This window comes from Ursus arctos, unplaced genomic scaffold (assembly GCF_023065955.2).
Source record: "Ursus arctos isolate Adak ecotype North America unplaced genomic scaffold, UrsArc2.0 scaffold_2, whole genome shotgun sequence".
In the NCBI taxonomy this organism is placed as follows: domain Eukaryota; kingdom Metazoa; phylum Chordata; class Mammalia; order Carnivora; family Ursidae; genus Ursus; species Ursus arctos.
The window spans coordinates 50669968-50697244 of NW_026622874.1; the positions used below are offsets into that span (position 1 = coordinate 50669968).

The following is a 27277-nucleotide window of genomic DNA, read 5'->3' on the forward strand; positions in this document are numbered from 1 at the left end:
AATGAAATGGAATAGACTATGTGGAAGGAATTGTGTTAGGTATTGTACAAAAATTGTACATGGCATCCAGACATGTAAAGTCTGGAATCGTAGAATAATATATATATATTTTTGTGATCGAAATTACCATCAATGACAATATATATATATATGTTTACCTGTGTTTTAAAATTTTTGGACGTTTGTATTAAAAAACTATACAGGCATACAGATTTGCTATAACATTGGTTACTGGAATCTAAAGTGGGGTATCAGTCTCAATTCTGTTCTAATGGAAAAGATCTGGCATTTCTCTAACTTGCCCTTTGAAACTGTAAAGTATTACACATGTTAGATTCAAAGATTGTAGGTAGGACTCAATTTAAAAGATGCTCCATAAAAATTACAATTTCATCTCTTCAGCTAAATTACTTGGTAATAACAATCAATCATAATCTTTTACAGAGAACACAAGAGAGAAATCTTCCCAATTCACCATTTTAGGCTCTGAATCTGCAATATTATCTCTATTATCAACACAAATTGGCATTAGTATTTTCTCTCTTCCTCTGATCTCTTTTCTCTAACTTCCTGTATAAAGCACGTTTTTTGGTCAACAAAGTCTTAAGCTCTTTACCGTCAGGTTTTGTGGGTAGAAGAGAATTTCGCCAAATCTCTCTGTGTCTATAATTCAATGAGTTGGTATTTTAAGAGTACCACATGTCCTAACTCCTTGCCTAATGTAATTTCCATGAGAACCTTTAAAAACATTTCTTATAATACTTAACACAGTTCCTTCCATATAGTCTATGCTAATACATTAGCACAAGTATGTATAAACAAACATGCTTGTTTCTATAGAAAAATGAATAGGTTCTATACTAAATACAATATGAGTTAAACGTTTACCAAATCCGGTGGAGGTATCATATTGGACCACGGGCGTCTTAACGCTTCCTTCATCCGTGGTGCAGATGACCTGGAAAAAGAAGGCTAGAAAAACGGTACATGACTTGGTCATTCCACACCTACAAAGAGTGGGCAGACTTTTAAAAGAGCAACGTATCACAGCACAGAAAAGTCTGAAAATAGTTTTCCAGCACAAGTTGTGAGGTTTTATCTAATAGGCAAACTTATTTCTAATATTAAAATTGCCAAGAAAAATAGCTATCATTAGTGTAATAATAGTATATATTTATAAGTAATAGAACTAACGAAGCTCAGAGCTTCTATAGCAAAAAAAAAAAAAAATTATCAGAAGAGTAAAGGATAATACCCAGTGTACCTTGCTGTTCTGTACCTGGTCCACACCTGTCCCTTCAGAAGGTACAGGTACACTTTACACTGTGTGACCCAAAGTTTCTAAGCAGGAGAGCTCAAGCGGGATCTTGGAAATCAAATGGTCCAAATACTTCTTTCAATAGCAGGGAACTTGAGGGAAGCAACTCTTTATAAGGCCACACAGATGGTTAGAGGCCTGCCCGGGAGTAGAACCTAGATTTCCTGACTATGGGGCCATCTGCTTGTCACAACGGCTGCCTTAGGTGACCGAGAACTGTGACCGTGGAAATGTGTAGCCCAATTATAAAAATGTTACTGATAAATTTCAAATACTATAAGTGCGATGCTGGAGCTCATTATTTATCTGTACTTCTAACCAAAATCAATAGTATTTTCAAGGAAATTTTTTTAAAAAGTCCGGTAATGAATTCACGTTATAAATCCGGAGTGCTTAACACATCTTCACATCTCTTGGTCTTGCGGTCACATTAATCATTAGGAAATACTTAATACTGGGGCGCCTGGGTGGCTCAGTCTGTGAAGCGCCTGACTCTTGGTTTCGGCTCAGGTCAGGATCTCAGGGTCATGAGATCCAGTCCCGTGTAGGGCTCCACACTCAACATGAAGTCTGCTTGGTATTCTCTCTCACCCTCTGTCCACCCCCTACCCCTGCTCGTACTCTCTCTCTCTCAAAAATAAATAAATTCTTTGAAAAAAAAATACTTAGTACCTTGTAAAGCTTTTTCTCATTTCAGTTTAAAAACCAGACAAAAAGAAGAACATGTCATCAAACAGGGAGAAAGAGTCAGTTTTCAAAGGCAAAGGGCTGTTGTTTGAGGAATGGATACCAAGGTTGGTTAAGGAAAGCCCTCACTCAGGGCCCTTAAGAGTTAGAGATGGTCACTGCCTGCTCAGTCTCCGTTTGGAGGCTGTGGATTCATCAAGGAAATATCTGAAGTCCCCAAAAGTGCATGATTTCAGGGTATTCAGTGACTACTCGTCAGTACTATTTCTCTTATGGTGCCTGCGCTCTTGCTCCTTCATGGGGACACTCAAGTCACACCGAGGCAGCACTCTCCCTCCTTCTGCCTCATGGTGGCAATGCATCAAGCTGCACCTGGGAAGGGGGAGCTCATTCATGGGGAGCTGCAACTTTTCCACAAGCAGTGGCCACGGAAACCAAGACATTTTAACGATGAGCTCCTGCTGGTCATCTTCCAGATAGAATATCAGACGGGGACCAGAGCTCCTGACACACTATGAAATGGGAGTCAGAAACTAACTTCTGTCCGCCGTCCTCGGTAGGTAGAGGGTGGTATCGAAGCCACTGTACACACGCTGGCCTCCGTCGGTCACCACGAACTCCTTCAGCGGGCCGTTCAGCAGGAAAGAGCCACTCCAGTCCACACGCACCAGAGACAAATTGCTGTCCACCAAGAATGGGGCTCGGTACTGGGGCACTGTTGCGAGAAAGTTGTATGTTTTAAAAATGGTTACCTCGGAGTATGTGTGTGTATGTATGTCTTTTTAAAAAAATATGCTCCCCTATATAGGCACTGCTGGAACTCTTCATATTTTCCTCAGTGTTTAAAAGCAAACAAACCTGGCATTGGGGGGTAAAAAGAAGACCAATGGGAACATGTGTGAGATGCTTTCTCAGCAACGTTGCACCTGCTTTCTAAAAAAAAAAAAAAAATCAATGGAGAGCAGTGTTTTATGAAATAAAACTACTAACATACAATGGTTGTGCTTACCAACAGAACCCTGGAGCTCATATTTTGTTGCATTTTCCCTCTTTTAACGGGTAAAGTATCCTTAACACCATTAACTACAGTAGATTGCTATTTTTCATATCGAATCAATATTTATTGCTACAAAGCCCCAAGGACTAGATGAAGTTAATATATTTTTTTTTCTCCAAACTAAACTGCTTAGATGGTGAATTATGTCCTTTTGGCACCCATTTATTTTTAAAGCTTTTTCTTGAACCGTTAGTTTGTTTTCTAAGATAGTTAAAAAGCCTTGCAAATAGCAATTCGACTATAATAATTCATTGCCCTGACTAATCAATCAATAGCATAGCACATTAGTATATAATCAAGTTCGGGGCTCCTAAGCATTATATCAGATACAGAAGCGACGTGGTGTGCAAATACAGGCATGTTCTCTTTCCAGTTTCCAGCTCCTTACTAAAACAAAGGAAAAACAATCCGTAACTGGGTCTCATCTTTTAAATGAATAACTTTTGCAGAAACAAATGAAGGGTTACCATATCATCTTGTCAAGTCAGAAGAGATTTATTTCATGAGATCTTGTTTTCTCCAAAATAATCAATACATTTGTAACAGCATTAAGATCCATCTATATACTAAATTGGCTTTTAAGAAAAGAAAAAAGGGAGTGGTGGAAATAAATTAGATGTCCTTCTTTCTTTAGAAATTAAACCCATCTGTTGCTGATGTTAGGAAATATAGCAAAATAAAGAATAATTATACTTTGGTCATCCCAGGATTTAACCACAAGACAACTTTGATTCTTATCTTTTAAAATAAGAAAGCCATAAGAAAATATTCCTGCAAATACAAAAACAAGAGCTACCAAACCTTCTTTAAATATCTGTTTTTCCAACACAAATTTTGCCCAATATCACAATGGAATATACTGTCGTATTTGTCTGTGGCTTCCCTCTGTCACTTAATTCAGTAGATTTCCGCATCTCCTCTGCATTGTAACAGTATAAATAAAGAGGAGGCTTGTAAATAGTACAAAAATAGAAAGATGGGAGGTTTATTTGCCTTGCAGGACACGGAAATCCTCCAGGGGAAAGAGTGATTAAACAACCAAAATCATCAAAAATAATGGATTTGGAGACTGAGAAAATGGGAAAAGCCACTATGCCCTTTGCACTTGATGCGTTTTATCTCATTTAATCTTCAAAACCATCTTGTAAGAACTAGTTCCTAATTTTTCAGGCTCAGAGGAGCCAAGTAACTTGCTTAATGTCAGTTGCTGGTAGGAGACCAAGGATCTGGACCCAGACCTGCTAACCGTAAAGCCCATGTTGCTTTGTTGTACCCAGTACACATTTACTCAAAGGAGCACAATTTACTAATTGCTTTATGGGTGCAGTCCAGTGGTGACTAGGGATTTTGTGAGTTGGTTATTAAACCCAACCGTTATTAAAAAGTAAAGTATGTAAACTGAAATAAATGGTAAACTGAAATAAATGGTATTAAAAGAAAGGTAATATGTACTCAACTTTCATAACTCCTTAATCATTTCCCTACACTGTATTATCTCTACTCTTGAGGTTATTTACGTCCGTGTGTCTGGACGGTACGGAGATTACAGAAGGCCCACCACTAGCCACCTCTTTCCAGCTGTGCTCTGTGCCGTCACACTGTCACCTTGAAATCAGCCACGGTGGGAGTAGTTACACCATGGAAACTGGCAAGTGCCTCCAATCAGGAGATTTTTCTCTCAAGAAGGCGAGTTGTTAAACATTCACACCTCACTTCTGTTCTGGTGCTGGAGGCGTAGTTAAGGCGGAGGGGGCTGAATGCATTGCTACTGCCTCTCTGGACCCTTTTCTGAGTGTGTTAAGTGATCACGTTTATATAAAACTACAAATACTACTTCTAACGCACTTTGCGGTCTGTATTTCCGATCCATATTTTTTCTATTCTAGTGTGTATCATGAATTAAAAGTAGCATGAATGGTATTTACAAACCCATATGATAGCCAGTCACGAATTGTACTTTTCCATGTCTGTGGGTCCAGTACAGTGGACTGAGTGAGCCCTTTCTTCCTCGGTGCTACCTCTTCAAAGGAAAGGAAGAACAGAAAGGAAGGAAATCTAAAATCTGTTCACTCTGGTTTTTTTCCAGCATAAGGAAAAAAAAATCTGGCAAAACTCAGCTTGACGAATAAGAGAATTGGTTATACTTGCAAACCTCACACAGCTGTTTTGGCCTGGCCCTCTGGCCAATACACACACTCACAAAACTGGAATAATTGACAAAAGTGGCTTATGGTTGTATGATGAAGGGTAACTGCTTCTCAGGGATGGTGATTATATTTTCTCCCACTCCCTGAATATAGTAGCATTTTTATGAGTAAGTCAGAATTCATTTTACTGAGCTTTCATGTAGGCACAAATATTTTTCATGGCTCCTTTAAGATTTGTGAAGGGAGGATAGTGAGAGGAACAGGCAGGAAGATAAAGGAATTTGCATATTAGGAAAAGGGACTTCATCCACCTCCATTTTGACTTCAGTCTATACTTTCTAATTGATTAAGTTCTTTCCAGCTATCTCTGAATTCAGCAAAAGACCCTGCAGGCAAAGCATCCCATGATGGGAACTGAAACTACCCCTTCAAGCAATGAGGACTGCCCTGAGTCAGTGAGACCCGTCCTGTGACTGACCCCAAAACAGTGGTCCACCAGACCTTCACTGGCCCCCGTATGTACCCACTGACCTTTGTCCATTTTCCTTATAGAAACCTAGAAGTGTTTTCAGCACTTTGGAGACAGGCTTCCAGATGGTAGCCAGCTGCCTTCCAGGTACTGGCCTCATGGAAATAAATTCCTTTCTTGTGTCCCCACCATTCAGCTCTCTGCCTCCAGATTTATCAGCAGGGCGAGTGGCCAAACCTGGTCTGTTTGGGACCCCCCAGAGCCAGATGCTCTTGCACCCCGGCTCCGCAGTTACTATTAGACAGTAGACGTTATTGAGAATCTGGCCACTTTGCTGGGATCAGGGCACAAGTGACAAGGAACGCAGGGTATGTGGCGCCAACACTAAGTTGAGAGGCTGAGAAGTTGTGGGTGCGTTCGGTCACTCATTAAACAGCACATGCTGGGTGCTCAAACACAGCCGTCCAGGGCTGGAGACAAGATGGAGAAAGTGAGGACCGACCGCAGGAGGAGCAGGTTAGGAGGAAGATGCCAGCTGCGTCTGGGGCTGTCACATCTGGGCTGAGGTGAGGACGTGGGTGTGCGCGTGGGGTCTGGTTTCAAAGCAGAAGACGGGGGTAGCAGTGACCATCTGGGAGTCAGCCTTTGGAGCGGCAGCCTTGAAGTGGATGAACTCTAACCCCCCAAGAGCGAAGGCGAGAGGAGGGACAGAGTGGGGGGAAGGGTTGGGACTGAAACTGGAAGAGCTTGGTTGGTGTACGATCAACCAACAAACTGACTCAAACTGAATATCCAAAGAGGCAGGAGGGAGACCAGGAGACACTTATGAAAACTAAGGAAACTGCTTGCTTGCTTGCTTGTTTGTTTATTAAATTCAATTTAGTTAACATAGATTGTATTAGTAGTTTCAGGGGCAGAATTTAGTGATTCATCAGCTGCGTATAACACCCAGTGCTCATTACTTCAAGTGCCCTCCTTAATGCCCATCTCCCAGTTACCCCATCCCCACACTGGCCTCCCCTCTAGCAACCCTCAGTTTGTTTCCTAGAGTTAACGAGTCTCTTCTGGTTTGCCTCCCTCTCTGCTTTCATCTTACTTTATCTTTCCTTCTCTTTAGGGAAACTGCTTTTTCAAAAAGGATTGAGGTTTCCACTGCCTTGAATAGTCCCGGGAAGTCAGTGAGAGTGAAAAATGCGCTCTGATTGTCACTCTGGGGGTCAAGGGCAAACTGAGGAAGAGACTGTCATGCAATGCTGAGGTGAAAATCAGTCTGGAGGAAGTTAAAGGGTAAACGGGAAGAAAGAAAATGGGCAAAGACGCGAAGAGTGTTCTTCAGACAAGTTTTGCTATGAAGGGAGGAGTGTGGCAGTCAGCAGAGGGGACGTGAGGGAGAGAAACAACTGTGACTCCAACCAGGATACACTGAAGGTCGCAGAGAGGAGGACAGTCATTAGTGGAAGGGCTGCTAGTAGAAGCACAAGAGGTGGGATTATTCCAGGTAGAGAGACCACCCTTCCTTGTGGCAGACAGAAATGAAGCCAATTGCAGGTGAGTGCTGTGGTCTGGGGTGGGAAGGGAGCAAAATTCTGACTGGAGACTTGTCTTTTCCTGGTGAACTTGGAGGCAAGGAGATCTGCAGAGAATATAGGGAGAGGCGAGCGAGGATAGGATGGGTGTGCGGGGGGGGGGGGGGTGAGGGCTTGGGGGGGAGGGGTGGGAGGATGTGGGAGGCTTGAAGAGGGTAGGGAGGGTCTGAAATCTTTCTTACAGACCAGGGTAACATAGTGGTACTGAGGGGGCCACTGAGCTGGGGGATCATGACTTTAGAGTAATAGTTCCACTTTCGAGGTGTGGAAACTGGCTGCTGACTTCAGCTCTGGCCTTAGTTGGGGGCCACTTCATGGTACAGCTCCCAGAGCCTCCGGTCAGATTCTCGTCTACGTGAATGGCATCTTGGAACTGTAGTATATGGCCCACGGTCCTGCTTCAGTTTTCTCTTTCTGTAAATTTGGATAATAGCACTTACTTCATCGGCTTGTGCCAAGGATTATTTGTAAAATCCTTGAACAGTGCCAGGAACAAGCCTCGAAGAGTGACCAGTGGCCTAACATCCTGCCTTGCCGCCCAGTCACATTAAAGTCTTTATGTGGGGCATTGGACTTTAGTGAATGTGTAACTCTTACTTTAAAAAATGCCAATGCCAAATCCTGAAGATGAGATTATAATTTGATATAATGTAGCTGGAAAGCCAACTTGTGATAAGTATCCCAAGCCTTAAGATATTAAAATATTTGATGTAGTCAATTCCATTCATTGAAATTTAATTTGAAGATGATCGGATGTTCAAAGACTGGTTCACAAAGAAATTTCTCACCACTTTTATAAAGAAAAATATAAGAACAACTAAAATGCCCAACCAATTCATAGGATGGAAAATTGTTTAGCCATTGAACTTGGTGGCTAAAGCATTTTTAATGTCATGGGAAATGCAAATAAAATAATGTCAAGTATAAAAAGCAGACTATGAAATTTTCATTAGAGTGATCTCAGCCACATAATAGAAACTGCATGAGAAAAGGATTAAAGGAATAAATTATGCCAAAAAGCTGATGTAGTTGCCTCTGGGTGGTGGGATTATAAGCAGGACTGGCTTTACAGGTGTGTGAACCGCACAGCTGCATGGGGCCCCTCACATAAGAGTCAAGAACTTAGTTTGATGCTCTACTGTCACGGTCTTGAAATTCTTAGTGATTTTTGAATAAGGGGCCCCTTACCTTTATTTTCCACTGGGCCCTGCACATGGTGTAGCTGGTTCTGACTATAAGTACTAATTTTATTCTTAATCCTTTTTGCATTTGTTATTTTTTTAAAGTTTATTTATTGAAGTTATCTCTACACCCAACATAGGGCTCGAACTCATGACCCCAAGATCAGGAGTCCCATGTTCTTCTGATCGAGACAGCCAGGTGCCCTCTTTTTGTATTTGTCATTTTTAAACAATAGACAATATATACCTTATAAATTCTGAAAAGAAGTTATTTTATAGAAATGCAAGGAGGCCCCAATTTATTAGTTAATTGTTCTGCTTTTCTTGACAGTGCCGTGTCTCAATGCTTTCTGGAAATGCTTTCTAGATTATGCCATGCCATGTAATTTGAAAAGAAAAGGAGTGGCAAAGTAAAAAAAAAATCATCTCGGGGGCGCCTGGGTGGCTCAGTGGGTTAGTGTCTGCCTTCTCAGGTCCTGGGATCAAGCCCCATGTAGCTGAGCCCCTTGCTCAGAGGGGAGCCTGCTTCTCCCTCTACCTGCCCCTCCCCCTGCTTGAGCATGCTTTGTCAAATAAATAAATAAAATCTTAAAAACAACAACAACAAGAACTGTCTCCTGGCTGCCCCCTACCCCTCTGGCTGTTGGTGGCAGCCACTTCTACTCACATTCTGTTTGGGTGATGAAACTGATCCATTCAGAAGCCGTGCTGCCCACCTCGTTGTGGGCCACAACTCTCAGCTTGTAGGTGGTGTAGGGCTGGAGGCCTGCAAGGCTGGCTGTGGACCCCGGCCCCTTGTACTTGGTCTCTGCCTGGCTGGGGCTGCACAGCGTGGCTAAATCCGGAGGGCAAGCCACATGGAGCTGAAGCTCATAGCTAGAAGCAGAAAGCAGGCAGTAAGATTAGTGTAACTTTCTCTCCAAACGGGGTGTATGTTGTGAGGAGACATTTTGTGTTCCCGGAACCACCAGGTCTTTCTGATTTCCATTCGTGGGAAACGGCTCTCAGCAACAATTTATTGAATGCCGCTGGAAATGAGCAGCAGATGGAACCAGAGGGGTCACACGTGCTCACACGTGCTGTCCCGCCAGCAACTGTCGGTAGAGAGAAGACATGTCTCTCTTTTCAGAGAAGAGTGATACAATTTTTCTCCTCTGTTGAAAATAGAGAATATCTTTTTCTAAACAAATAAATACAAGCCAACCAACCAACCAACAAAAATAAAACAATATGTTTTTGTCCAGATTATTTTGAGTGAAATACCTTCCTTGTTTTTCCAAACAGTGGTTCATGACAACATTTTAAATTAGATCAAGGAAGTTCTGATTTAACCCCAGGAGTTTCCTATGTTCCAGCGGAGGCCTATAGAAGGAATAATTCCAGGGAACCATGAGAAGGAGCCTCTTCTTTCAGGGAATGCAAACACACTGCATCATCTTTCTTATTTAAAGACAATTTGGTTGTTCACCTTTCTATCTAGTTGATTTTGTGATTTAAACACTTTGCAGGGAACATTACAACTCAAATCAATTTACTTGTCTATTTTGCTATAGGTATTTGTTCAACAAGCACGGCAGTGCTGGGCAGCTACAAGTCCGTATGCATGTCTCATTTCGGCTCATTCATCCTTTTGTCTGGCCCATTACCTTTGAATGACACCGTTGGGGAACAGGGGTGGGCTCCACTGGAAGGAAGCTGTCCTCGAGGACAGCGTCTGGATTTGGGGAGAGGACAGTCCCGAGGGTGGAGCAGGATGAGTTCTCAGCTCTGCCGTGGGCCCTTTGCTGCAACAATTGAAGCAGGTGCAGGCCTCCACCCCGATGGAGTACGTGGTGAAGGGCTGCAGGCCATGGAGAGTCTGCTGGGTGGCCATGCCTTCCGACAGCTGTAGGAAGACAGAGGGGACTAGATGAGGCCGTGTCACAGATCACAGACAACTGGTTACTGTTGATCATGCATCCCACCTCCTACGAAGACAGTGCCACGCTCCGTACCCTGGGAGATGCCCCGAAGCATTTAGCATAGCACTGACCCTCAAGGAATTGCCAGTCCGCTTGGAGAAGCATGACTTAAACAGGCAAAAAACGTAATGATATAAATGGTTCGAAGTTTGAGGTAATGGGATAGAAATCACAGGCATAATATTGTTTATCACTGTAGAAAGAGAATAGAATATGGCACAAAACATGCAATATATATACACACACACACACATAAACCCATATTTGAGAGAGAGAGCGAGCACACCAGCAGGAGAGACAAGGGGAGAGGGAGAGAGAATCCCAAGCAGACTCCACACTGAGCACAGAGCCCTAAGAGGAGCTGGATCTCACTACCCTGAGATCGTGACCCGAGCCGAAACCAAGTCAGATATGCCACCAACTGCACCACCCAGGCACCCCGCAAAATATATATTTTTAAATTTTTATTTAAATTCCAGTTAGTGAACATACAGTGTAATATTAGTACCAGGTGTACAATTTAGTGATTCATCATCTCCATACGATGCCCGGTGCTCATCACAGGAAGTGTGCGCCTTAATCCCCATCACCTATTTCACCCATCCCTCCATCCACCTCTCCTCTGGGAGTTTGTTCTCTATAATTAAGAGTCTGTTTCTTGGTTTCCCTCTCTCCTTCTTCCCCTTTTGATCATTTTTGTTTCTTAATCCCACATATGAGAGAAATCATATGGTATTTGTCTTTCTCTGACTGACTTATTTCACTTAGCATAATTCTCTCTAGGTCCATCCATGTTGTTGCCAATGGCAAGATTTCATTCTTTTTTTATGGCTGAATCAACTCCACTGGACATATATATACTATGTCTTCTTTATCCATTCATCAGTTGATGGACTCTTGAGCTCTTTTCATAATTTAGCTATTCTAGAGAATGCTGTTATAAATATCGGGGAACATATATCCCTTCAAATTAATATTTTGGTATCCTTTAGGTAAATACGTAGCTATGCAATTGCTGGATCATGGGGTAGATCTATTTTTAACTTTTTGAGGACCCTCCATACTGTTTTCTAGAGTGGCTGCACCAGTTTACATTCCCACCAACAGAAACACACAAAATACCGATCAAATTCTGCGACCCTCAGAATAATGCCTTTTCAAAAAACAAAATCTATATTTGAATTATATTTGTACTCAATAGTTACAAAGGTCCATACTTTGGGGCGCCTGGCGGCACAGCAGTTAAGCGGCTGCCTTCGGCTCAGGGCGTGATCCCGGCGTTATGGGATCGAGCCCCACATCGGGCTCCTCCGCTATGACCCTGCTTCTTCCTCTCCCACTCCCCCTGCTTGTGTTCCCTCTCTCGCTGGCTGTCTCTATCTCTGTTGAATAAATAAATATATATTTCATATATATTTTGACATTTGCTGCAACAATTGAAGCAGGTGCTTCAATTGCATATGTTATTTTTTTATATTTTATGTATATGTAAGAGCCTAAAAGTCCATCTCTTTCCCTGAGGGTGTTGGTGTATATGAAATATAGTCTTTTTCTCAACTGTCTTTGTTACATTATAAACTTTTTGGTTTATTTGGAGCATGTTTTTTATCTCATTGTGGTTTTATTAAGAACTCTTTGGAACAAAAGAGTTCAGAAACTGAAAAACAAATTTTTACATTCGCATAAGCAACATAATTAAGAAGAGTGATCTGCTATTAAAAAAAATGCATGCAATGCACTCCAAATATAAATTATTTTAGTTTATTAATATGATCATTTTATAACCGTGGATAATCAAGGGTTGATTGTATTTACATCATCTATATTTATTGAATACGAAGCCCTGTAGAAAATATGCTAATATTCCTTTAACATTCAATATGAGACCTCTTTCCTTGCAAGTTGTCTTCTGAAATTGTGTTTCAATACCTGGAACTCTGGCCTCAGAGGATTTCTCCACACTTACCCAAATTGTTTCCTAAATTGGTAAAAATAATTTATAATGTCATAGTAGGATCTGCATAACTTGTCCATGAGTTTCTTGTGTGTGTGTGTGTGTGTGTGTGTGTGAACAAAGTGTTATAATCTATGCTTAGGAGCAACGTGAGGGTGTTAGGCACTGTGCCACAGAGAAGAAGCTTCATCACGTTGGCTCTCAGGCTCTTTGTATAAATAATGTAGGACCTGGTCTAGTTCCTTGTTAGGGTCCCTTCAGCCAGTGGCTTTGCTAAAACACAGTGTGAAAGATGATTTCTCTAAACTGTCCATTGTGTTTCCCTCATGTGCCCCAAACGTGCCAATACACAAACAGTGGAGCAGGAGTTGTGCTGGCCAAACTGTTCTGCTCTCTCCCAAAGTGCTGGAACTCTCTTGAAGTCACCAAAAGAAAGATTGAGTTTTCTGTGTGTTATTAGAGATTTGCTCATGCCAGAATGGGGATTCCGAGGATAGTCTTTGCTCTAATTTTTCTTTCTCATATTAACATTTACACCACCAACAATGGCCACGTGTTGACCCCTTACTCCATGCCAATCCTTGACATGCATTTTTTAATTAAATTAAATTAATTGTCGCTGAAGTACTAGTTTTCCTATGTTTGTGGAGTCTTTAATACCTTTAATACCTTTAATACCTTTGGCACTTCTCTCCCTGAATATTTACATAGTTTTCTGTATGTTTCCTGATACTCACTATTTCTCTCGGATGGATCTCTGTGCTAAGTTCATCATGGGCAACTGAGAACAGATGGGAAAGAAAGAAGTCTGAAGTGGAAGAAAAGGCCAGGGCACCACAGTCTATTTTTAAAGAAGAAACCATCCTGGGTTTTTGTTCAGAGTACTCTGCTACTCACCACTGTCTCCGCCCCGCTGGTGTTGGAGAACAGCCTGTAGAGACTGACGACTCCGTTTGGCTTCCCAGGGGCGCTGATGTTGACCACCGCTTGGGTGGAAGAGACTGCATGGAAGGTGGGGGCCCTGAGACCTTCTGGGGGAGCAGGGCCAGTTCTACACCATGTCCAGGTACTGGGGGCTTTTCCTGCTGAATTCACTGCCCAGACCTCCAAAGAGAAATCAAGAAGACTACTCAAAAGCAAGGTAACTTCAGGCGGAAAGAAAAGTTGACAACCAAACACAACAGAATGAGATAAACCTGGGTCTTGCAATTTTGTAGTCACAGAGGAGAGCAGGTCCTTCCTCTTTTTTTGCCTTTGGCCACGTGGACACAAAGGGGGCCGATTAGGAGCCCTAATTTCAGAATGCAGCAGGCTGGCTAAAGCCTAATGAAAAACTCCTCATCTCCGTGTGGGCTGTAGAGTGATTTTGTCAGCTTCTGCCACCGGAGTGGGTCTGCAGACTGCATAAAACTCAGCAATTCTTAAACACCGTCCCCACCAAATCTGCATGAAAATTAAATTTTCCTTTCATCAAGGAGGGAATAAACATATGGAAGGATGTATAATCTTATTTATCAAGAACCATTTGTATAATTAAACACGAATATCCTAAAAGGTTGCCTTAGGTCGTCATTTGCATGAGTCCGTAATTTGTAGAATGTCAGGTACCACAGACAGAGTAGACGGATGTGTGAGTGTATCGGGTTAAATTAGGCCCAATAACAGCCAACTACACAGCGATCAATCAGGATGATAGATCTAAATGGCAATACAAGAAGACTGTCTGCGTGTTTAGGGGTAGGAGTATTCCTTAGTAAGCTTTCATGTGGTGCAGATCTAACTGCAGGAAATTTTCTTTCTCATTCAGTGTCTTAATACATGTATATATATGTGCACTTATATAATATATAAATATATATACTTATTTATTTATATTTGTCCTGAGCTTTTAGAGTCTGGAAAACCTGTTTGATTCTATAGTACACACATTCCAGGTGTGCAGTGTTAAAAAAGCATGCAGAACCTTCAAACTATGAGATGCTTAGAAGCAGACGGTAGAATACTCGGCAGTGAGAGTTTAGCTTTGTTTCTTTTACTTTTGCATCAATGATATCTTCCAGAGAATAAACATTGGAGAGATTTTTAGTAGTTAGGCCCCACTTCTATCAGTGTTTCCACACCTTTTTCCTTTTTTAGTGGTTTCCTTTGGAAGAGTAAAATTTCTGATGTTGAACTGCTCTCAGATTGCCATCAAACGCAATCTCCAGCCCCTTGCCGATAGGATTGCCAGAAGCCCCATTTTTAAGAGACAACTAACCCCCTTCCAGAGCAGAACCTGCCCTTTTTAGAGCTCTGATGCTTTCTTCTCACCAGGTGCATAATAATCATGCACATTTGTATAAACCCTACAATTTACAAAACACTTTAACAGGTCTTATCTGACTTAGTCCTCACAACACAACTTTCGAGGGTGGCTGGAGAATGTGCCCTCAGCCCCCTTTACCGGTGAGAAAATCAAGGCTCTGAAAATGTCACTCTCTTGGTGATGGAAGTTACAAGAGCTGAGAATTCTGCTCTCCAGTAAACTCTCTTATTGCTCTTCCCGATAAACCGTGCTTTTGATTCTCTGTATCATCCAGACTCAGGATCACGAGCACTGAAGGACTTGTCCATGGACAAACACCTGCAGCTCTGGAGTAGGTAGTTAGTCTGCTAGGACGCATAGGCAGGTCCAGGTTGTCTCCGGTGAGGGGCGTTTATTTTCACAGGCACAGGGAAGTAGGGAGCAGCACACTGTTTTTGCAACGGGAGAACTGATTCATGGAAACCACACCGCAATTGAAGCTGCTCTTCTAGTCCCCTGTGAAGTGGCCAAGGTCAGTCTTGGCATAGGGACAGTAGGCTTGGAGGTTATTGGTGAAGAGGTCAGATTCCAGAGCTAATGAGAGAGTCCCTGGCTTCTCAGTCAGCTCCAAACCAACCTCTCTCGCTCTCTTTTTTACACTTAGGTAATTATTACTAAAAATTTGAAAAATCTTTTAAAAAACTTCTTAAAAAAGCAATCTAATTTTATTTTTAAAATTTTTATTTTAATTTAGTTAACATATAGTGTATTATTAGTTTCAGGGGTAGAATTTAGTGATTCATCAGTTGCATACAAATTCCAGTGCTCATTACATCACATGCCCTCCTTAATGCCCATCACCCAGTGACCCCAACCCCCCACAACCTCCCCTCCAGCAAACCTCAGTTTATTCCTTTAAGTTAAGAGTCTCTTATGGTTTGTCTCTTTCTCTGTTTTCATCTTATTTTCCCTTCCCTCCCTGTATGTTCAACTATATTGTTTCTTAAATTCCATACATGAGTGAAATCATATGGTGTTTGTCTTTCTCTGACTGACTTATTCTGCTTAGCATAATACCCTCTAGTTCCTTGCATGTCATTGCAAATGGTAAGATTTCATTCTTTTTGATGAATATATATATGATATATATATGATGTGTATACATATATACACATATATCACATCTTCTTTATCCATTCATCTGTCGATGGACATCCAGACCAACCTCTTTATTTTTTTATTTATTTATTTTTTAATAATGATTTTTTTATTATATTATGTTAGTCACCATACAGTACATCCCCGGTTTTCGATGTAAGGCTCGATGATTCATTAGTTGTGTATAACACCCAGTGCACCATGCAATATGTGCCCTCCTTACTACCCATCACCGCAGACCAACCTCTTTAATTCAAATATCTTTCCAGGAGGTAGGGGAGAACGTTTTTTATTACACAAAAGTTTGAAAAAAAATATTCTTGGGGAAGGGACACAAAATAAGGTGTACATATTAATACCAAGTTCTATGCCAAGAGTAGGCCTCTGGTTGGTGGTTTAAGGTATTAAGAGATAAACTGAGGCATAGTAAACATTTTAAGAGTTTATTTGAGCAAAAAACAATTCTAATGGGGCAGTGCCAAACTGGAAGTGGTTAGGAGCACTTAGCCAACAGGAGCCAGAGGAAAAACTCCCATGGGGAAAGTGCAGAAGCAAAGAAAGGAATTTATTTGATTGGCTATAACACAATGCCTATTGGCGGTATAAGGTTGGTTGTTCTTAGTGTTTTGATTTTGTAATCTTGAAGCATTTACCAGCTTAGATTTTGGTTTATGTAGGCCTTCAAAGCATTAGAGCAGCCTCAGACTAATGACTTCCTTATTTAATTAAATGAAGGGCATACAGAATTTTAATAGAGGCCACAATGGATGGGAAAGAAAACAAGGAGGAAAATAAAAGTAGGTGTAATAAAATAAAAATTCAGCAAGTTGTCGATTAATTACTGAGCACCAATAGGAGAAAGCCGCAGTGCAGATATGGGGATGTTGAAAAAAAATGAAATAAGCATAATTCAGAGAAAGTGCTTAGCACAGGTCTGGCCCCAGATTATGAACATTCACTTTGCTTTCATTTTTGATGTAGATGTGGTATTATGAATACTCTGAAGGCTTTTTAATGCTGGTGTTGTCAGATAAAGATTAAACCTCACACCTTCCTTCCTGTGTTAGATGAGTTTTTACTGAGTAGAGTCCTATTCCCAAAATATGATTAAATCCGTGGTATTTTAAAACACTTGAGCCTCACTATTATAGCATTTCCCTATATTTCTGTAGAAATATTCTGTTCTTAAAACTAGGCCATTTGAAATTCTCCATCACTAACTGAGAATATATGTAGGACTTAGTGTCTTTTGTCTTTGACGGGAGACCTTCATAATATACTGCTCTTTTTCTTAGTCTTTCTTTTTAGTATTCAATCAATTTGAGATCAAAATAGCATTCATATAAATCAACGTGTTTATGCAAAGCAGGATCAGCCTATTTACATGAGCTCCTCTGGAAATGAAAGCAGTTACAATGAAAAGAAAGCTGACTGAAATAATGAAGAATTATGGATTTCACAAAACTTGTCCCACAAGGCAGTGTTTCCGTTATACCAAACTGCCAGAAGAAGAGTAAAAAAGAAACTGTCGATGGTATCCTCTTTGTTGAGGTAAAAAGTCCTGCCTATGCCCAGTGAAGCAAGAAACAAGGAACTGAAGTATAGCAGTTCAGGGTTCAGAATAAAAATGCTAACAGAGGGGCACCGCGTTGGCTCAGCTGGTTGAGTGTCCTGGTCGATTTCGGCTCGGGTCCCGATCTCAGGGTGATGAGATTGAGCCCTGAGTCAGGCTCCACACTCAGCATGGAGTCTGCCTGGGATTCTCCTCCCTCTCCCTTTGACCCTCCCACTCGTGCACACACTCTCTCTCTAAAATAAATAAATCTTAAAAAATGCTAACAGATATGCTTATGATTTCTACTGTGAAACAATGACCCCAAGATTTGGGTCCATCTTTACAGGGGAGAGAAAGAAGAAGCAGAGATCTTTCATGGGAAATTTTGAGCAATATGACCTGATCTTTTAATTTTAATGAACCAATATAAAAAAATCAAGAAATATAATGTGTTGTGAACATGGAGTTGCCTACTGTATCTATCTCTATTCCTTCTTTCTGTGGTCTATCTAATCTACCCATCCATCCATCCATCCATCCGTCCATCCTTCCATCCAACCATTACCACCTATTCACCTACATTTACCTAACAGACAAACCAATCCATCTGGTTTGTGACCCAAGATTTCCTGTCAAGATCACTGGTTACAAAAATGTGGGCTTTTTCTGTGTGGGCTGCTCACAGAAAAGAAGGGATGTATTGGTGGGATGGGAGCAAGTAAAGGTTATGAGTTTCAAGTCAAAGTGACAAAAATTAAGGATACTCTTCATTTTTTTATTTATTCACAATATCCCTATTTCTACAGTATCCAGCCGAACATATTTACTCTTTTAGAATAAAAAAAGATGATTAAAGTTTTCACTAAAACAATTTATTATCTGTGTTTAGTGAGCACTTGCATCGCCCCCCCCACAATTATAGCTGTAAGAGTTAGGAACCTCCCAACGAAGAGCTGTTACAGACCAGAACAAGCCAGGACTGGCTGGGTTGGGGTATTCTCTTCTCTAAGGTTTTGGTTGTAACCACAACAAGAGTTATAATGTAAGAAGATGTCACAGAAAACGTGGATTAACTATTTGGATAAAAACAAAACAACTAAAACCATTGAATCACAAATTCTATAATTGACTAGAAAAATAGTACATGAATTTCTGTTTATATTTCTCTTTTCAATCTAATTAAAAAAGTCTAACCAGTGACTATTACTATCTTCATGTTATTTTCCATTAAAGAAATGAAATTGTTCTTTTATTTATTACCCCCCAGGACTAATGACTGTATTTTACGTTAAAAAATTTCAATTACCTAGTGTCAGCACCTGCCACCAAGCTGCCAGAATCCCACTGCTGTGGAAATGGGTTTGATCGCATCTTCTCTGTTTAAAGCTGCTTCCTAGAAATCTTCCGTCAGAGGAGTCTTTGTGAAAAAGTGTTCCTTGGCCACGATCATCAAAATCATTTTGGGTACCTATATCAGGATTTTGGTGAAAGGACCTTGGAACCTGTCTTTCCAACAGATTTCCAAGTGATTCTTGTGTCCAAGATTGTTTGAGAAATGCAGAAGGCTACCCTCTATAGAACCAGGTACAGAAATCCAGGCACTCTACATTTTAAATTTCTGTTCATACGACGTCTGTATGACAGACATCTGTTGTACTCTGCATTTCCTTTACCTTCAGCCATTCAAAAAAGCACGAACCATGTATCTGTTTGAAGATGTTACAACTACAATAATCATCATAGAGTTTATTACAGTGGTCATGGTTCCAAACAGAACCAGAGCTCATCAGCTTTGTAGAAAGACCGTTTGCTACCTAGTTTTCACTCCAGGTGTAAATTTCTTGAAATCCTGATATTTCTGAAGCTTGTTGGATCCATTTTTCCCTTGCAGCCTATTATTCTAAATGTTCCCACTTCCTCGCAACACATTTCTCCTTTTCATTCGCTTCCAGAAGGGAAGCAAGAATGTGTGAACAGAAAGCATTCGTAATAATTGTTGCAAAAGAGACAGAGAAGGAACCATGACTCTGCAGGGGCCAGGGGAAGGGAAGATCGAGCTGAGAAATTCTCCCAGAATGGTAGCCCGTTGCGTGCTTACATTACTGTGCTAGTTATTCTTTAGCCCAACTCCTACACTTAACTGTAGAGTTTAGTGCTTTGTCTTACACAAAGCTTTAGTGCTTTACAGCTTTCTGAAGTAACACTCCTTAGGACTGATATTTTCCAAGTGTAGTCTTAATGCAAAGAGAAATTCTTAATGTAAATCTCCAGGATTTCCTGATGTGTTTTTCCTTTGTCATATCCTTAGTTGTAAAAATAGTTTGTGATTCTTTTGGCTGAGAGATCGTCATGCTACCAGTCTTGTTAAAGCCAAGGGAACGGCTTAGTGATGTGTCTACACTGTCAGCACCTAGCTAATGTCTATTTGATCTTGTATTCACTCTCCTTCTCCGTACCAAATTCAGCCAGTGATCTTTCACAGAAAACCTCTAATCTGTTGCCTCCTAATGTAAGTGACCGTGACTGTCCTTGCCCTTGGAGCAATTTGAGATTTTTTCTGTTTCCAGGCTGCTTATTTTAAGAGTTATATTATAACTGTTACTCTCAAAGGATTAAGATTTGGAGGCATTTTCAGTTCTCTGCAAATTCTGTGATATTCTGTAATGTGCTTCCTTGTAGAATCATAATTTTTAATAGCACAAAAGCATTTCAACAATACTGATGACATATTCATATTGAACAGCACTGGGGAAGCAACTTCATTCTTTCTACAACTAGAGAATGTGAATATATTTTTTGACAATTCACATCAGAAATAAACAAAAACCCAGCATGAATGTCCATATGCCAGTAATTAATAAGTAGAGTAAATAGGTTGCATGTTAATAGGCAAACAATTAAATTATTTGTTTCCTAGGGGCATGTAATGAGATTGTTATCACATTCCCATGAGGGAGACAAATAGATATTAAAAAGGTCTTTCCAATACCTGTATTGGCTAAGGCCAACAGCTAATTCAATAGATTCGATCAAAATCACCACTTCTTTCAGTGCTCCTGATTTATGACTTTGGCTGTAGTTAGTCATCACTCATTGCAGTTTGTTCTCCAGTGCTCATAAATTATGCCTCATAAATAAAAAGATACAATCAAGGAAATCATATTAAGTCATCTACAACCTTGAGTATATTTTCCCATGGCACTTACACTAATGCCTTTTTAAAGGGTAGCCTGTCGTGGGTTTTGAATGTTTGAATAGCAATATGCCAGAGTGGGCTTTGCCAGAATTGTGGTTAGAGAGACTCATAGCTAAAAAGAGAAGGCAATAAATCTGAAATTACATGATTACAAGATTATCTTATTTCATGAGAAGTCCTGCTGGCTACAGTCATAAAGGACTAGCTTGCGGAAAAGCTCTGTGTAGCTGTCTATTTAACTCTCTATCTACCTGATTTTCTTTCATCATCAAATGGACTTTTTCAGCAACTCTGTTTGCATGCTACTTTACTGGATGTATTATAGTTCTACTTCTACAGATATAGTCTGCATTCAGGTTCCTTTCATCTGAAACACTTTGGATCAGGCAAGATGGAACAGGATTTTAATTGAATTCTGGGACCCAGGGGAAGAAGGGTACAACTAGACGTTGTCTTCCTTTCTATTGGTACTTTTGAAATTCAGAGATGTGAAGCTACTGGAGAAATTATAAGACATTTTCCTTGCTAGAAATGGGTGTCTTCTGCCACTCATGCTTAGCATATTGCCTTGTTCTTTGGAGTCACTTAATATACATGAATATGAGGGAGGGAAAACTGGTTTCCATGTTAGTGGGAAATCCTAAAATTAGCCTCAGTTTGATTTTAGTGATGATAATGAGAATTTGGGATTTATCACATACCACTTTTTATTGTCTCTATCTGTTCTCCCTGTGAGAAAATAGGAACCCGGTTCTGTCCAGCTCTTGTGGAGGATACGTAAAAGTAGTTAATGGGTTCACTGAGCACTCGCACTTTTATAAGTGTATTATATGTACTCATTTATTTCATCCTCCCTCCTATCCAATCCTATCAGGTTGGTATTATATTGTCACTGGTTTGCATGAGGAAACAGGCACAGAGAAATTTCTGCCACTTGGAAGTGGTAGGGCTGGCTTTCCAATACTAGTACGTGATGTAAAAGCCCCTTTGAGCTTTTTCTACATCAGGTCATTGATGGAAGACCTGGGCACATCTTCCAAGTGCCTGACATCCCACTCTGGGACTGACATAGATCCCTACAGGGACTTGGGTATTTCTACGGACAGCAGCCTCAAAGTGAGATGGCTGGGAATTATCACAAACACCATGGTGTCCCCCCCGCTGGCACTTATCATGTTTTAACACGATTGCATGTTACAAAGAAGCAGACAGTATTCACATACTTTCCATACTGCTCCAAACATGTAAAAGTAGTGAAATTCCGTTATGCTAACTAAAATAATAACCACACCCTACTGATATAACATTGGATGCATATCTATTCTCCACAATAAGTTGCTAGAGTAAGCTAGGCTCACAATCACCAATTATGATTAACATTTTTGGAAATAACAGTAGAGCTAACTAGGTGGGGTTATTTAATCATCCATTAATTCAATAGAGACTGACTGAGCCATCCGACATGGCAGACACTGTTCTATGAGTTAGGGATACAGCAGTGGACAAGGCTGGAGTGAACTTCTGGGTGGGGAGAGGCGGTAAATAAACAACCACAAAACGAATAGGTAATATGCGTTACAAAGGAAACAACGTACAGTATAAACTATATAAGATAAAGCAATAGAGCAGAGAGTGGTTGAATTGTCCAGGATGTGCTCTCAGGAGATGATAATCAAGCTGGAATGCTAATGGAAAGAAGGAGGCCACCATGTGAAGACCTAGGGGGGAAACATTCTGGGCAAATGAAGAGCAAGTACAAAGTCCCTGGGGCTGGATTCTCAAGAAGGCTAGTGCAGCCAGGCTTAGTGAGTAAGGGCCAGAGAGCAATGAGATGAGGACAGAAGTGGGCAAATGAAAGTCCCCATTGAACCAGAGAGGAGTCTGCATTTAATGGGAAGCCAAGGGAGGGTTTCCAGTAGGGAACTGACTTCATCTGATGTACATTTTACAGATATAACTGGATATTGATTACTTTTTATGAATTTATCTATTAAATTTTAATTTTATATGTGAGTGACAATGCGCTGGCCTTTAACTTATTTAAAGTTTACAGCCACCCTACTAAGGTAGGTCTTTTCACCCCAGTTTTATGGGTAAGGAAACGAAGGCTTAGACGGTTTAAATCACTTGCCGAGACTACAGAGCCAGTGAATCCTGGAGCCCAGATTACATTCTGAGTCAGTTTATTTTTGCAGGGTCAGGATTCATGTCTGTGAGGGGGTGACTTGAAGAAGCTGTGGTTCAGCAGAACAATTACTGAACTTGGGTCTGAGTTCTCATTCGGCCATTTCTTAGGAAACTTGCACAGTCCTTCAGGCTCCTGATTATACAGAGGGAAATAATAATACCTATCTCACAGGACTATACTGAGGTTTGTGCGCAAGAACGTTTCTATAAGTTTCCAAGGAATGGGTTGGTGGATAAATATGTTTATAAACATCTCATCAAGATTTTGAAAGCCCCTGAGCTGTACATAAATGCAATTCGGAGCAACCATGGGGTGAGTTTAAGGACACAGCCATTGAAACCTGAATCTCAGGTTCAAAGTCAAGTTCCTCCACTCACCAACTGTATCCTGGGGCGTGTTAACAATTGTGCAATGTATCAGATTTCTAAATGTTATTATTAGTAATAGCCCTTATCTCAAATGGTTGTTATGAGTTAACACATGTAAAGCACTTAACATATCACATAGCGAGTATGAAAAAATAATAATGATAATTATATTATTTGTGTGAAAAGTTAGGAGAGAGTGACTTGACTGCTTAGAAGAGAAAGTGGGACTCAGTAGCAATTCTGTAACTCACTTCTGGGTTGCACGTAGCTGTTATGGATCAACCATAGATGTGAAGACCCTTCACAGCATTTCGAGTTTAGGCCACATCTCTGTGTGTTTTTCTCCAAGTACTTCCCTGCTGTAAAATTTTGAGGGTTAGAGAAAATGTATGCCTGACTTTTGAGAAATATTGTTCCTACATCAACATTTGTATATGGGATGGCAGTCTCTACTTTGCCTTATTATTAATGAAAATTTCTCAAATGCATCCCAAAGTCTAAGTGAAAGGAAACATGGGAGCAATTCATTGGATTCTTCAAAGAAAAGAATTTTATTTCCGGTTCCCATTACAAACCTGCCATCGGCATCAAGGAGAGAACTGCACAGTTTCCAAGATGCTTTTAGGCATCTTAGTAATGATCAGATCCATCAGCAGATAGATAAATCAATTCACAAAAGAGAGTCTCAACCATCTTCTTAAAGATTTCAGTCGAAGGCATGTGATTTACTTAAGCGTCTTAACGTTTTTGTTTCCACCTGTAGATTTGATTGCTTCATGTAGACCGAGACATTTATTTAGAATTTAATGGAAATATACCATCAGTCTAAGTACTTAAGTGCAATACTCCTTAAGCCTTCAGATTTACTTAGTGTTTTATCAATAATCATGGAGTGGTGAGCCAAAGCTTGCCAGGTGATCTTCTAGCCTGGAAAGGATTCTTTGTCACATATTAAGTGAGAAACATCACCAATCTGAGGTATGGGGGAAATGCTAGGTATCCTCCCTTTGCCTCCAGATCCATCCTCTGCCCTGCTCTGTGCACTGGGAAGTGACTCTGCAGACTGCCTAGGGATCTTCTCCCCTCTCTGGCTCTTTCCAGTTGGATTTCATCAAAGGAAGGAGAGTTCAGTTTTTTAATGTCTCCTGATCCCTCTCTTCGGCACCCCAGTTTGGCAAGACTACATTCCTTCTCTATGGGGACAGCCCCTCTTCACTGGCTATAGCATTTGCTGGGTTCCAAGAACAGCTTATTCCCCTTTAGGCCTAGAAGGTAAGAGCTTCTGGCTATTGCTGGTCCCTGGGTACTTTAACCTCCCTTGTTGATTCTCTTAATCCTGCCCATAACTCCATAAATAGCCTTTTCATTTAATTCTCTTCAAATGCCCCTTTGAGTATGCCATCTGTTTCCTGCTGAGATCCTGACACCAGGGAGAATATTTCCAAACCTTACACAGGCCCCAATAACAATGGGGGGAGCTGAGATTGGCACTGGATCATAAGCATGGAGAGACTGGAAATAATTTTATGAGACTGAAGAAATAGAGGAATAGTGCCTCCTCATGTCTGCATGGAATGATTTCAGTCAAGGACCACCTGTGCTGCTCAAGCCCGCCTGGCCAGAGAGTGGAGTGAGAGGGGCCAGGAGGGTTTGGAAATCACGCTGTCCTTGAAGATAAGGTGTTCTCTGCTCCTCTCTGCTTCTGTTGCACCATCACTTGGGTCTTTTAAATATCTTTCTTCATAGCTTATGCTACCATCCGTATATTTTTATGGATATTATGCATGGGTGTGTTTCTTTGACTTATCAACTAAACGTTAAGCCCCTGAGGAATAGAGCTCATCGTTTTTAGGCTCCTGCCCAATCCTAGTACCTAGGCATACACTTTGAACATGGTGGGTGCTTAACAACAAGTCATTATCTATTCAAGTAGTAGGATAAAGGGAAATACGTAAAACATGCCTCATCCTTTCCTGGATATTTTTACAGGACCGAATCAGGTGATTTTGGGAAGCCTTGATTTCCATGGTCATCTCACTGAACAGGAGCTGTTAGTGAAGAGCCATGAGGGCAGGTTGGTTACATTTAATATTTTATGTCCAGCAAACAAACTGCCAACACAAAGATAGGAGGATCAATATTGGCTTCAGTGAAATATAAATTTGGGTTGCATCGGCATGGGGGTGAGAATCAAGGCATCTTCAGATGAATGACTTGTCTCAAGGGCAATGAAACGACTGCCAACAATTGCAGCTTAAGAATGAATCCTAAGGGGGGCACCTGGGTGGCACAGCGGTTAAGCATCTGCCTTCAGCTCAGGGCATGATCCCGGCGTTGTGGGATCGAGCCCCACATCAGGCTCCTCTGCTATGAGCCTGCTTCTTCCTCTCCCACTTCCCCTGCTTGTGTTCCCTCTTTCGCTGGCTGTCTCTATCTCTGTCGAATAAATAAATAAAATCTTAAAAAAAAAAAAAAAAGAATGAATCCTAAGGGATGCCATGAGAGAGAAAAAGAATGGAAAGACGTGCACATGTGTGTACTATAGCATGCTTCTGGGTGTGCTTACACACTTGTAGGTAGAAATGATCTCCTTTTGGAACAAAAAACCCGATGGCAAAAAAAGACATGGTCCCTGGTCCGGTGGCAGAATTCCAATTTCCATTCATGGAAGTGTCCTGATGGCCTTTAGTCTAAGCTGTAGCACTTTAGCTCTAAAGTTTTAGAACAAATGCATGTTTGAGACAGACAATATCAATAAATCATTTAATACCTTGAGCTGTGGGAGGTGGGGGTGGGAGCAGCTTAGTTCTTGTGGGAGAGACTAACCAAACAAAAGCTTCCATGCTGGTCAGAAATATGTTAGCGAGATTAATACCTAATTAAATGCAAGTCCAAAACCAAACAGAAAACATGCTCAATACATTTTCTCTAAAAATGGCACAGAAAATGCTTAGGAACGGGATGGGATAAAGGTGATAGCAACAGAAAACAAGCCATCTGAATCGCATAGCTAGTCACAAAATGTAGACTCAGACTCGGAGTTGGAAGGAATCTTAGTCATGGGTATGTGGGCAAGGTATTTTTGTACTGAGAAGGGAAGTGGCAAGGACAAAGAAGACTGGACCACCTCACTGAGGGGACATCACACCTTTAGAACCAATTGTGCTCTTGGTTAGAGATTTTTATAGTCTAGCATTTTATTAGTGACTCAAGGATGGAGACATAAGAGTTTTCTTAACCTGGCACTTTTCTGTCTTGGAAAAAAGTATCTCCATATATATATATTAGGGGCTGAGGGTAGAGGGGGGAGGTAGGCCTACTATGTAGCAGATATCCAGCTAGATATATAAGATCTCTTAGTTCTCTTAACACACCCATTTTTTTGAAAAGTGAGGCTATGAGAAATTAAGCACCTTGGCCAAGCTGTGTGATTTTTCACTCAGTTTCATCTGCTGGCTGTGAGTATCTAAGGGGAAAGAGCCTAGGAATTGTGACTATTGCACAGTAGCATGGTTGGTGTGTGTCATGTGCTGGGACAGCCCTTATTTCTGGCTGAAAGTGTTTCCCACGTATTCACAAAGCCCTGGCTGTAGGACAGGGGCCCTGCGACCAGGCGTATTTGATAAAGTCCTCCATTCTCTTGGTCACAGGACTGTATGGTGTTAGGTGGTCCGTGAGAGTCTGGCTCTTGGTTGACTTACAAATACTGAGAGAGAGAGAAGTCCTTCGAGGTGGGAAGGTAAGAATAATAATACCTATCATCATTGCACTGGGTGAGCAGTTCCTATGTGTGAGGTGTTGGCCTAAGCATATTTTTGTATCAATTCCCTCAATCTCAAAGCAAGCCCATACGTTCAATGCTGCTGCAATCCACATTTCAAAGACAGGGAATCCAAGGCACTGAAAGGTTTGAATCAGGTAGTGTCAGGAGTGAATTTCTCCAATGCCTGAAGAACGTCTGGTAGGGAATGAAACCAAATGGAGACAATCTGCGATGGAGGAAGGAGAGAAAGAATGAATCTGACAGCTTTGAGTCCTGTACCCCAGGTTTCTGCCAAGGCCTGGCATTTGCACCTTTTCCTTGGTTTCAAGGAATTTCTTTGGTCCCCTTCCCAGATAGGTGAACAGAAACAATTCCTTTCTGTTTAAGTTGGCTTTCTACCACTTG

General features: G+C 41.0%; 1 protein-coding gene across 1 annotated transcript in view; it reads right to left on the minus strand.

The window, feature by feature from the left end:
- Positions 1 to 27277, minus strand: part of USH2A (usherin) — a 676313-nt gene that overhangs the window by 10838 nt on the left and 638198 nt on the right. The window contains exons 65-69 of the mRNA XM_026517347.4: positions 13258 to 13464; positions 10092 to 10330; positions 9113 to 9321; positions 2544 to 2720; positions 889 to 972 (exon numbers count right to left, since the gene is read on the minus strand). Coding sequence (XP_026373132.2) covers positions 889 to 972; positions 2544 to 2720; positions 9113 to 9321; positions 10092 to 10330; positions 13258 to 13464 — 916 coding nt within the window. The remainder of the gene's footprint in view (positions 1 to 888; positions 973 to 2543; positions 2721 to 9112; positions 9322 to 10091; positions 10331 to 13257; positions 13465 to 27277) is intronic.